Source organism: Anomaloglossus baeobatrachus, chromosome 7, assembly GCF_048569485.1.
Source record: "Anomaloglossus baeobatrachus isolate aAnoBae1 chromosome 7, aAnoBae1.hap1, whole genome shotgun sequence".
Taxonomy (NCBI): Eukaryota; Metazoa; Chordata; class Amphibia; order Anura; family Aromobatidae; genus Anomaloglossus; species Anomaloglossus baeobatrachus.
In genome coordinates, this window is record NC_134359.1 from 6,295,189 (window position 1) to 6,307,860 (window position 12,672).

The window sequence follows — 12,672 nt, forward strand, 5'->3', positions numbered from 1 at the left end:
AGTTTGCAGCATGTGATGGTCTGTCGGCTCCACAGAACAAGCTCTTCCCACAAGCCATCTCCTATCTGCAGAGGACGTTCCAGGTGCGGAGACCCAGCAGCTCCATCCTGCTCAGCCGGTGCGTATGTGTGCGTCCTGCTGGGCGGGTTGCGTGTGTGTGTCCTACAGGTTTTCCCCTTCGCTTTCTATATAGACACATCTGCAGGTTTTTCCCTCCTCTCTCTATACAGACACATCTGCAGGTTTTTCCCTCCACACTCTATACAGACACATCTGCAGGTTTTTCCCTCCTCTCTCTATACAGACACATCTGCAGGTTTTTCCCTTCTTCGCTTTCTATATAGACACATCTGCAGGTTTTTCCCTCCTCTCTCTATACAGACACATCTGCAGGTTTTTCCCTCCACTCTCTATACAGACACATCTGCAGGTTTTTCCCTCCACTCTCTATGCAGACACATCTGCAGGTAATTTGGTATTATCTTCATTTAAATTGTTTTCAATGAAAATAAAAAAAAATTTGTCATAAAGCCAAATTGGATATAATTCCACACCAAACATAAAAAGGGGGTGGACAAAAGTATTGGCGCTGTGTGAATAATCCTGTGCTGCTTCTGTAATTTGTGTAATAACAGCGCCTGTAACTTACCTGTGGCACCTAACAGGTGCTGGCAATAATAAATCACACTTGCAGCCGGTGACATGGAGTAAAGTTGCCTCCGCCTCTGTCCTGTGTCCTTGTGTGCACCACATTGAGCATGGAGAAAAGAAAGACCAAAGAACTGTCTGAGGACTTGAGAATCCAAATTGTGAGGAAGCATGAGCAATCTCAAGGCTACAAGTCCATCTCCAAAGACCTGAACGTTCCTGTGTCTACGGTGCGCAGTGTCATCAAGAAGTGTAAAGCCCATGGCACTGTGGTAACCTCCCTAGATGTGGAAGGGAAAGAAAAATTGACGAGAGATTTCACCGCAAGATTGTGCGGATGGTGGATAAAGAACCTCGACTAACATCCAAACAAGTTCAAGCTGCCCTGCAGTCCGAGGGTACAACAGTGTCACCCGTACTATCCGTCGGCGTCTGAATGAAAAGGACTGTATGGTAGGATACCCAGGAAGACCCCACTTTCCCTTTCGCCCATGACAGCACCACCTGAGAGATAGGTTCCGCTGTCATGGGCTTCTGAAAATCCCATTACCGGTAAGTAATTAAGATTTTCTTACCCCAAGATATAAAAAAGCCAGGCTGGAGTTTGCCAAAACTTACCTGAGAAAGCCTAAAACGTTTTGGAAGAATGTTCTCTGGTCAGATGAGACAAAAGTAGAGCTTTTTGGGAAAAACCATCAACATAGTTTACAGGAAAAAAAGACATTCAAAGAAAAGAACACTGTCCCTACAGTCAAACATGGCGGAGGTTCCCTGATGTTTTGGGGTTGCTTTGCTGCCTCTGGCACTGGACTGCTTGACCGTGTGCATGGCATTATGAAGTCTGAAGACTACCAACATATTTTGCAGCATAATGTAGGGCCCAGTGTGAGAAAGCTGGGTCTCCCTCAGAGGTCAGGGGTCTTCCAGCAGGACAATGACCCAAAACACACTTCAAAAAGCACTAGAAAATGGTTTGATAGAAAGCACTGGAGACTACTAAAGTGGCCAGCAATGAGTCCAGACCTGAATCCCATAGAAGACCTGTGAAAAGAGGCCCTTTGGGGAAAGCAAAAGAATTCGTAGAGTATCTCAATTTACTGCTACCCATTCAAATAAAACTATCCAATATTTAGACCTACAAATTAGTTTGAATGAAACAGGGAGGATTAAAACATCCACACACTTTAAACCCGTTGATGTAAACAGTTATTTAAAATACAACAGTGGACACCTACCAAGATGGATCCGGAACATCCCATACGGACAGTATAGAAGGATAAGAAAAAATTGTACAGGATACCCTAAAAAATTGTTACAAGACGCCTACAAAAAACAAATCCCCTCACCCAGGAAATATGCATACAACCAAAACAAGTGAATACCCTAAACCATGAAGAAAAAAATCAAACTATCCAAATGGAGTCTAGTCACTACCTACTGTCAACCTAGGACCCATATCGAAAAACTACTCAATAAATATTTGTTTATATTAAAAGGTGATCCTATACGATCAGACCATATACCCCATAGACCCATCATCATCTATAAGGAAAATAGGAATTTAGGTAATATGGTCGCACCCAGCAACACCTCTCTAAAATCATCAGTAGTCAGGGTTGACAACCCAAATCAATGGGGATGTTACCCATGTCAAACACCAAAATGCCTATGCTGCCAGGTGATCACGAGCAAAAACCTTTACCTCCAGGACCACAGGAGAAACCTTTATAATAAAACAAATTTAATTGTCACTCTACATATGTAGTCTATTTGTTGGAGTGCCCCTGTGGTGCCCAATATGTAGGTCGGACAATACAAGAAATGCATGCACGACTAAATCAACACCGACACAACATAAAAATAGGCTACTCATTACATAGTGTTTCAAGACATTACAATAATGTGCACAATAGGGACCCCAAAATGACACTCACCATCATAGACTCTATTTGTAATAAAGATCCACAATCACTAACCAAACTTATCAAAAAAGAAAGCTATTGGATCTTCAAATTGGGTCCACTAACTCCAGAAGGACACAACCTAATGTTAGATAATGTTGCCAAACAGTAACATGGCAAGGTTCACCTGATAGAGTTCTATGTGAGCGTATGTGTGTGTGTGTGTGTGTGTGTGTGTGTGTGTGTGTGTGTATATATAATGTATATGTATGTATGTGTGTGTGTATGTATGTGTGTATATATATATATATATATATAATATATATATATATATATATATATATATATATATATATATATATATATATATATATATATATATATATATATATATATATACTATATATATATCTATCTCTATATAATATGTGTATGTATATGTTTATGGGCCCACGTGTGTATGGACATCAGATTAACTGGATTCTAAACAAGAAAATTGCTATATATATATATATATATATATATATATATATATATATATATATATATATATATATATATATATATATATATATATATATATATAATATAATAAAAAACAAATATAATAAATAAAACAAACTAATAAATAAGAAATAAAATGGATCTGGGGCTTTAGGCACAGGGACGTCACCAGAGCGTTAGTTTCGGGTGCGAGGATTATCCTCCTTTATTACTTGTAATTGTTGGAAGCAGATTCTGGGCGACATTATCAGAGGGAAAGTGCTGAAATGATTCTTCCTTGTAAGATTATTTACATGACGATCCAGGGGCTGCACAGTCCCGTGGACCTGCTATATCCACTGTGTATTATTCTGTACTGACCCCCCGGGGTATATACTTTATATTCCTCTGCAGACAGTGTGTGAAGAATCAGTATGTGAGGAGGACGGCGGATGCCCGGAGATTCTGCCATGAAGGTTGTGCTGAGCACACGCGGTGTGGACCAGTCATCGTCCCAGAGGATCATCTGCAGGTAGTGATGTGCTGCAGCGGTCTGGCGGATGATTTATACCTAGATCTCCGCAGTATGGTGGGGTACAGGCTCATTATCGTGTGTTGCTGCCCCAGGGGCTGCGGATGGATGATATCCGTCATCCGGATTCCTGCACAAACGCTGACTGATGAGCGCTGCTCTGCAGGTCTCTATCTTCGGTGCCTCTGATCACCATTATTATTTCCCGCTGTGATTCAGCAATGTCTGCTGTGCCGCAACAAGTACTGTGGGACATCAGGACCCCCGGACAGTGGAGGGGTGCGAGATGCCGACTTCATCCTCTATGTGAGCGCCATCACCACTGAGAGATGCAGCCAGGAGAATATTGTGGCGTACGCCGCCTACTGCCAGCTGGAAGCAGAAATGGACAGGTAACAGCAGCCATTAACGGGAGCGAGAAAGTAGTATACGGAGGCGCTGCACATACCCGCCCATACAGAGCAATGACGCCTCATGGTACCGTGTTCATTATCAGCAGTGTGATCCCTTCAGTATGTACAGGACCAGGCAGAAGTTTGTATTCCCCTCCCCCCATTCATATAATAGTTTCCACCTTATTCTGTTGTGCACATTCTAGATTAAGACTTAAAGCGGCAAAATCACGAAGGACACAGAGAAATGAGTAAAGAAACGTGAGAGCAAAGCAGAATGTTACCCCTCAAGCTCCTCATGTGCCCCCGTTACTCAGCTTTATACCCCATTTTCTCTCAAGCAGCATCTTCAGGTCAACGCCAGGAATAGCTCTGAAGATCGGGTCGCCTCGTCCAGAGATCATTTGTGGAATCACTGGACATCAGAAAGGGTTTGTGGCAATCTGGAGATTGCAGTGTTGGTGCGCAGCTCCATACAGCTGAGCCTATTCCACAACAGTTCTAAGCCAGAATATGGCAAGAAGGCCTGAACTAAGAGAGGCCACATCCATCATTACTGCAAGACATTAAGGTCAGTCATCCAGAAAATAACTGGAACCTTGAAGGTATCCTTAATTCCAATCATCAAAACTATCAATTGTTATGAAACTGATGAAAACCGCCTCTAGAAAAGACAACCAAGAAATGACCTCTGCTGCAGAGGATAAGTTCATCAGAGTTACAAGCCTTAATACCAGCTGTCATAAATGATGCACAGACAGAAAATTGCGAGGAGCGACATTTATGGTCGAATTGCTGCAAAGAAGCTGCTAATGAGGACTGCAAACAAGAGACTTGTATGGACCAAGGAGAGGATGGAGGCTGCGTCAGAGGACACGGCCTCCACTATCACCCGCTTTAATCAATGGAGATGGGATAGGATGAGTGAGACACAGTGAAGGCAAAGCGGCCGACAAGAGATCGGATTCTCCGGGAACTGATACACGACTGACGACTGATGGAGATGAGGGGGGCACCGCCATCATCAGAGTAACGGGGGCAGCGGAGGAATCTGAGAGGTAACACCATACGGCCTATGTCACACACTGCTCTTGTTTCAAGATTTCTTCCTTTCTCCCTTCCCTGGTTTTGCTGCCTTCAGTCTGAATCTAGACGGTGCACTTTCCAGTAATAACAAGAAAACCACTGCATGAACACGGGGGTCTGGAGGCTTCTATGTAATCCTTTCTCAATCAGACTATTCTCTTCCATCTTTGTTCTTGTAGACCCATTGCTGGATATGCCAACCTGTGCCCCAACATGATCTCCACCCAGCCTCAGGAGTTTGCGGGCATGTTATCCACCGTGAAACACGAGATCATCCACGCTCTGGTATGTAGCTCCACCTCAGTGGCCTTCTGACCTAAGTGTCTATTCTCCAGATGACGTCCCATAAATCCAGCCAGATTTTCCAGAGGTTTCCTGGCCGAGGCCAGTGTGTGTGTGTGTGTGTGTGTGTGTGTGTGTGTGTGTGTGTGTGTGTGTGTGTGTGTGTGTGTGTACGCTGCCGAGGCCAGTGTGTGTGTGTGCGCGCGCGCTGCCGAGGCCAGTGTGTGTGTGTGTGTGTGTGTGTGTGTGTGTGTGTGTGTGTGTGCGCGCGCACTGCCGAGGCTGGGGGGTATGCTGCCGAGGTCAGGGGGCGGCCTCATTGTGTATGTATGTTTGCGCCCCTCCGTTGTGTATGTATGGTTGCGTCTCGTTGCGGTGATATACGCGGGATGTGATTTCTGGTTTCCTCTTCCCAGGGCTTTTCCGCCGGACTCTTTGCTCTGTACTATGGTGATGACGGGCAGCCGCTGACCCCAAGGAACTCGAATGGTCTGCCGGTCTTCAATGAGAGGTGAGCGCCATCCTGCCTCGCTTGTGCTGCCTGACTTGTACGCGGTATTACACACTCCCTCTATTGCAGCCTCGGTGTTTACCAGTGGGGAGAGAAGGTGGTCCGCACTGTGACCAGGACCTGGGAGGTCCGAGGAGCCAGAATGGTCCAGCACGATGTCCAGCTGCTGGTCACCCCGAGGGTCACGGTGAGTCCGGCACCGACCGTAGCGATGACACAGGAGCCGCAGTCCACGGGGCACCGGAGAGATGTCCGGCGTGGTCTCTGTCCTATAGCAGGAGACTATAGACTGTAGGAGTGAATGGGATTAAGATTCATTGTAGGGATCAGGTCTCCAGACACTGACGAGCCGGGTCCCCGCCTGCTGGATTGTTATATTCTATGTTCTGTACAAGATTTTAGCAATGGACGTCACGCCTGCGCCTCTGTGACCGGCATTTAGAGAGAGGCTTTGTAAAATGCCAGTCCCGAACCCTTATGGTGGCCTATGTCCCCTGGTAGTGATAGGACCCTGCCGGTGACCTCTGTCCTCTGGTGGTGACTGGACACTGCCTGTGGCCCCCGCCCTCTGGTGGTGACTGGACCCTGCCTGTGGCCCCCGCCCTCTGGTGGTGACGGGACCCTGCCTGTGGCCCCCGCCCTCTGGTGGTGACGGGACCCTGGCTGTGGCCCCCGCCTTCTGGTGGTGACGTGACCCTGGCTGTGGCCTCTGCCCCCTGGTGGTGACGAGACCCTGGCTGTGGCCTCTGCCCCCTGGTGGTGACGGGACCCTGGCTGTGGCTCCCGCCCTCTGGTGGTGACGGGACCCTGCCTGTGAACCCTACCCTCTGGTGGTGACGGGACCCTGCCTGTGAACCCCACCCTCTGGTGGTGACGGGACCCTGCCTGTGGCCCCTGCCCTCTGGTGGTGACAGGACCCTGGCTGTGGCCCCTGCTCTCTGGTGGTGACAGGACCCTGGCTGTGGCCCCCGCTCTCTGGTGGTGACAGGACCCTGCTGACCCTTTCCCAGTCTACACAGCCAAGTTGAAGATCTGCTAACTAGCTTCTTTCTTCTTTAGACCCGCCATTGTCTGCTGCTCCTCTCAGCCCCTTTGTACTCTCGTTTTGTGTTTCAGGAGGAGGTGCGCAACCACTTTGACTGCCCGATGCTAGAGGGAATGGAGCTGGAGAACCAGGGCGGTATCGGGACCGAGCTGAACCACTGGGAGAAGCGGCTGCTGGAGGTGCAGGCGGGGGGATGCGGGCAGGTGGGGGTGTGCAGGTGGGTGTGTGGTGTAGAATGTGCTGGCTGGAGGTGCAAACAGGAGGTATGGGTTGAAGTGGGCAGAAGGTTTGGGGAGGTGAGGTTAGCAGGGGTGTGGGTAAGGGGGTGTGGGGTGGGCATCTGGGTTTTTCTGTATAGAACTCTCCAATCTGTGGCTCCTCTTATATGATAACTCCCAGCAGGCAGGCGGCCGGCGCTCTCTGGGCATGTTGGGAGTTGTGGAGGGTCTTGGGTTGGGACTGGCGGCTTTAGTTTTTTTTTTCCTGCTTGTTAATTCACCCTCTGCATTGCCTCACCACAGAATGAAGCCATGACCGGCTCCCACACGCAGAACAGGGTCTTCTCCCGGATCACCCTGGCGCTGATGGAGGACACTGGGTGAGCAGTGAAGATGCGCGGGGCTCTTCGGCTGACTTAAGGGGGCCATACATTTTCAGTGATGCAATCTAATTATGCATCTACCTTAACCCCGTCTGCATCCAAATCATGAGTCATTTGTTAGTAGCATGCATACTATTCTATACAGACCAGAGAAATGACACGGATCTGCATAGAAAATATGGTTTAATTACGGAAGTCCACAAACATTTAAAAGAAATCAGTTGGCTAGGGGCCAATAATACGTAACACGTCTCCTATTGGGCAATACCGTAAAATAGCTTATTCTGTGATATAAGTATACTGTAATGTACAGTGTATTTCCTCATTTACATTAAGCTATGTCAGCATGATTTACTTGTCACATAAGTCCAGTCTGTCCGAGTCTTATGATGTCTGAGTGCAGATATAGGTGTGGTACAGGTCAAGCACTATCTGAAATCCTGGTTTTTGGATATCTTCATATAACTCTTAATACTCATAATAGTTCATAATCATGTCCATTACACCACAAGCTGGGATCCCGCTGATTGCACCGGCCGCAGCGCCCAGGTTCTGGGCACAAGGTGCATCTTCCTTGGGGAACTATCCAGAGTCCTCTGTTCACCTGTAGAGGCCCGCTTGGCCTCCGCTGAGGTGGTATCCGTTAGCATGCCCGTCACTTTTACTCTATGGCTTTGTCCAGCATTCTGCCCTTTCCCAGTAGATGTACTGTATATTAGTTGTCTCTGGTTGGTGGAGCGTCGTTAGTCGGCGGGCCGTCTCTGGTAGGCGGTCGTCTTTGGACGTCTCCTATCATTGGTCAGGAGCGGCAGTTACCGTGGACGTGGCTGAGGCTGCTCTTGGCATACGTCACCTCCACGCCTTCATTGTGATAGTTCGGCGTGGGGGACGGACACCTCTGTACGGAGCGGTACAGCCGCCTACACTATTCCTTACAGCCATAATGTCCCAGACCGGCTGTGCAGAAGATGTGACCTCCGCCACGGCTGGAGTGCAGACACCCGTGGATGGTGAGGAGGGGTGTGTGCGTCGATGGCTCGCCTGGCTGGCACTACATGAGCCCGGCAGTCTCTGCTTACACTGATGTTCTAATTCTTCTCAGCTGGTACCGGGCGAATTACAGCATGGCGCAGAAACTGGACTGGGGCCGCGGGAAAGGATGCGACTTTGCAATGAAAAGCTGCAAGTTCTGGATTGATCAGCAGAGCAGAAAGTAAGACCCGAGCCATGCGCACAGTCTCCGTATCATGTACACAGTGTATGTAACACGTCTGTGCACAGGAAGAAGAACGTCAGCCCCTTCTGTGACGCCCTCCGCAGCAACCCGCTAAGGCTGACCTGCCGGCAGGACCAGAGGGCGGTGGCCATATGTAACCTGCAGAGATTCCCCCGGAGCCTCCCCCAGGAATACCAGGTATCTGCCAGAGTCCACCTCCTGGTCCGGGCAATGTATGGGCTCCGAATACTTGGGGAAGGCCGTTCATACAACGTGTGCTCGTCACCGTCCACAGCGCAGCAGATTGGGGGGTATTATATGTCCGGGTCTGTGTAGCACTCTTCATATCGAATAGCGAAATCACGTGGTTATGGCTAATGGCACCGCTACATGTCTGCGGCCAATGGCGCTGTGGCTGGGGGCTCACACGGCCGGCTACGTGTTATCGTCCTATCAGGTGTTACGGGATGGGTCGCGTATCTTTTATTTCTCGAAGTCTTGTCTTTGATCCTGATCTCTTATTTTGTTCCCTCAGTATTTCGACCACATCCCCGGGGTCCTGCAGGAAGACCTCTCCTTCTACGGGGGAGCCGTGGAGATCGCCGACTTCTGCCCGTTTACCCAGGAGTTCAGCTGGCATTTGAGCGGAGAATACCAGAGAAGCTCGGACTGCACCTTGTCCCAGAACCAGCCGGGTCCGTCAGAAGCATCGGGGTGACACAGACACATGGGTGGGATCCTGGAGGGTCTGACCATTGGGGCGCCAGGCTGTAGGGCAGGAGGGTGATTTCCTGGGAGTCTGATCACTGTGTGATACATAAGGGGGAAGACATGACAGTATTTGCTCGGGTTTCTCCTGTCCGGTGTGAAGGTCCCGGATTCATGCAGAGCTGCCGCTGCCGTCCTCTGAATCGCCCTGTGCTGTCCTCTGATCTTCTGATCTTTGCGGTCGCTGACTGTCCGGTTACAGCCAATGTGACTGGGATGTTACATGTGTAGGAACGGATCGCACCTCATTGCCCTGTGACCAGGCTGCAGGGCCGGCTCCGGCCTTCTGTACTACTACTCCCATCTGACGGTGGTTTTCTGTATGTTCCAGCTGAATCCAGGAACTATGGAGCGGAGCGCTACGGGCCGGAGTCCGCCTGCGTGGAGCAGAGATCGGCCTTCGTGATGGAGCAGTGCACAAAAAAGCTGAGTTACCCGGACTGGGGCAGCGGCTGCTATCAGGTAAGGTACTGTCCGTCCTAAGCTGCGGGGGTCCGATCAGGGACGTGTGATTACTGGAGGTCCGTCACCTCTCATCCCACAGGTGAGCTGTGCCCCGGATGGCCTGCGCGTCTGGCTGGAGGACAGCCCCTACCTGTGCAGCCGGGCCGGGCAGGTGATCGCCGTCAGCACCCAGATCAGCGGCTGGTATTATGAGGGGAAGCTCGTCTGCCCCTCCTGCTGGGACTTCTGTGACGCCTGTCCTCCAGAACGGGATCCTCCCCCAGACAACCGGACGAGGGCTGCCCCTGTAGGTAAGGTACAAAGTGCAGGTAATCTGGCGATCTATAGGGGCCATGTTCACACCTGAGAACAGGTGAGAAACCAGCAAAGCCGACTAAGTACAGAGCTGCTGGACCCCGCTGCCCCGGCCAGCGTCCACTCCTGTGATCCCCGGGCCGGAGACTTGCAGCCGCATGTCACACTGATCACAGTCATAACTGTGCGGTCTGGCACGTGTGTGTAGATTAGGACGGGGGATCTGCAGGAACTGCACCCGGGCTGAGGTCTCGTGTCTTCTCTTCTCAGATCTCTGCTCCCGCTCATCTAACCTGGTGGTCACCCTGTGGCTTCTGATGCTGAACCTGCTCCCCCTGCTGGCAGGGCTGTACCTGTGCGTGTACAAGTGACCACACTGCTGCACTTTATATGTACTGTTGTGTGGACGCGGCTCGTGCTGGACGTGGATGACCTCTCGGGGGGCAGAGCCGCCTCCACCCTAATCAGCATTAGCACTTTACACCCCAGTCTAAGGCCCAGAGCGGCGGAGGCCAGGCCGCACCTCAGGATTGCCATGTACTGAGTACCCGAAATCCCCGGATACATCCCCACATAAGGCCATTGTGTATCATTGTGCTAAGTCTGTGCTGGCCCTGTCCCCGAGGAGCAGCGCCCCGTACCCACCACTGGGCGAGTTGTTGCACTTTTTCTAGCTCTACAGGAGGAGCGTTTTTGCAGCTTTCTTTCTTTCATATTTTGACCTCTGTTTACTGTTAGTGGATATAAAAAGACTGAAAAAGCAGAAGACGAGGTGTTTCCTGCACTGGACAGCAAGCAGAGGTCTCGCCAGGGAGGAGAAATCAAAATTCAAAGTCTGTTACAAAATCCCACAGCTTTTCATTAGACTGGGCGCTGGCCCTTTAAGGGCTTATTAATGTACAGTACAAGGAGCTGCGGGCGGGGGTCTGGCGATCTGGGAGCCCCCCACTGACTATCTCATGACGTGAGATTACTGCAATGTCTGATTCTCTGCATCAGTCACATTATTAGATGAAAAATGATTTACATGTTAAAGGGCCGGCACGCTGCAAAACTGCATTCATTTACTGCAATTTACCACAGTGTGGAATTTGGCAATGAACCTATTTCACCTGTTGCAGCCAACCCCCCACCCCCATTCCCCCGTATCTTAAACTGCTGACTCTTCCCCTCCCCGCCGCCCGGTCTGTAGGTGAAATGTCTGCCGTTTGTGCTGTTTTGTTCTTCGTATGTTGATGGTTTCGCCGCTTGTTTTTGGCGCATGTGCACAGCGCCGAGGATCCCAGGGTAAATAATGCAATGTTCTACCTCAGCTGCCCCTCGCCCAGCAGTGTTATCATAGGGTTCTTTCACTGGCTAGCTCTTCATTTCTGAGTGACCCCCGGGTGTGACAAGCGCGCTGCCGCCAGGAGCTCGGGCAATGTCACCATGTCCTGGGGGGTCAGTGACTGGAGGTGATCGATCTCCGTGCACTCCCCCCTGACACTTGTTATCCTATGCAGAGGCAGAAGATAATGGTCAGGGGCGGCGGTAAGAGCAGGCACAGTCATGTCCAGACTGCACCTTTTGTATTATCATCTCTCACTGTCTTTCTTGAATCTTTGGATTATGTGCCGGTGATTCCTCCCACCGGGGGAGATCCTGACAAAGCCGCTCCTGGTGTCACTCCCTCAGCGGCCAGCAGGGCACAGAGCGCCGTCCCGTGTGATGGGTGGAGGGCCACCGGCAGGGCCTGGAACGCCGTCCCATGTGATGGGTGGAGGGCCACCGGCAGGGCCTGGAACGCCGTCCCATGTGATGGGCAGAGGGCTGATTGTTATCTGCAGCTGATATTTATTGTAACTGAGACTATTTTAAATTTGTCAATAAAATGTCAGACCCCGCACACTTGTCTTGTGCTCAGCCGCCGTCTGCTCTGCTCCTGCAATGGCCTCCATATACAGTGTGTCCACTCATATCATGTCCACCGCCATTAACTTTTTTCTCTCTCGTTCCGTATCGAGATAAAAATGCTAACTTCATTGTTTTCCACCAGGTGGCGCTATAGGTGGTTTCATTGCGTAGCGCATGGCTACTTTACTATACCTAGACACCACTTCTATGCCTATAGCTGCCGCCGTTCTCAAGTTAATGGCGGTGGACAGGATATGGGTGGACACACTGTATGTAAGGTGGGGAAATGCATTGCTACATCTAGCGGAGGGAAGAAGAAACCTATAGAAAGGAGTTAAAACCTCGCCAAGTCCTGATGCTACCACAGGGGTGACGGGACCGGCGCTGTACTCGCTGCTCCTTTGATGACCTCTCATATTGTCGGGGCTGAATGTTGTGTGCACCCAGTGCTGCTAGTCTCAGCTGCCGTCGCCGCACTCTGTCCTCATAGAAATCCATGGAGGGAGAGTGTCAACACCGTGTTGTAGGCAGCAGATTCCTGCCACATCAGATGCT

The 12,672-nt window shown here is 50.2% G+C and overlaps 1 protein-coding gene across 1 annotated transcript in view; it reads left to right on the forward strand.

The window, feature by feature from the left end:
• The window catches only part of LOC142245763 (leishmanolysin-like peptidase), a 27,608-nt gene extending 15,482 nt beyond the window's left edge, over window positions 1–12,126 (forward strand). Inside the window, exons 4-17 of the mRNA XM_075318718.1 lie at window positions 3–118; window positions 3,447–3,564; window positions 3,784–3,956; window positions 5,222–5,327; window positions 5,741–5,835; window positions 5,905–6,022; window positions 6,952–7,059; window positions 7,402–7,478; window positions 8,584–8,694; window positions 8,763–8,895; window positions 9,233–9,392; window positions 9,797–9,927; window positions 10,010–10,220; window positions 10,495–12,126. Of these exons, the coding sequence (XP_075174833.1) occupies window positions 3–118; window positions 3,447–3,564; window positions 3,784–3,956; window positions 5,222–5,327; window positions 5,741–5,835; window positions 5,905–6,022; window positions 6,952–7,059; window positions 7,402–7,478; window positions 8,584–8,694; window positions 8,763–8,895; window positions 9,233–9,392; window positions 9,797–9,927; window positions 10,010–10,220; window positions 10,495–10,595 (1,758 nt within the window). The 3' untranslated portion in view covers window positions 10,596–12,126. The remainder of the gene's footprint in view (window positions 1–2; window positions 119–3,446; window positions 3,565–3,783; window positions 3,957–5,221; window positions 5,328–5,740; window positions 5,836–5,904; window positions 6,023–6,951; window positions 7,060–7,401; window positions 7,479–8,583; window positions 8,695–8,762; window positions 8,896–9,232; window positions 9,393–9,796; window positions 9,928–10,009; window positions 10,221–10,494) is intronic.
• Window positions 12,127–12,672: the final 546 nt, after the last annotated feature.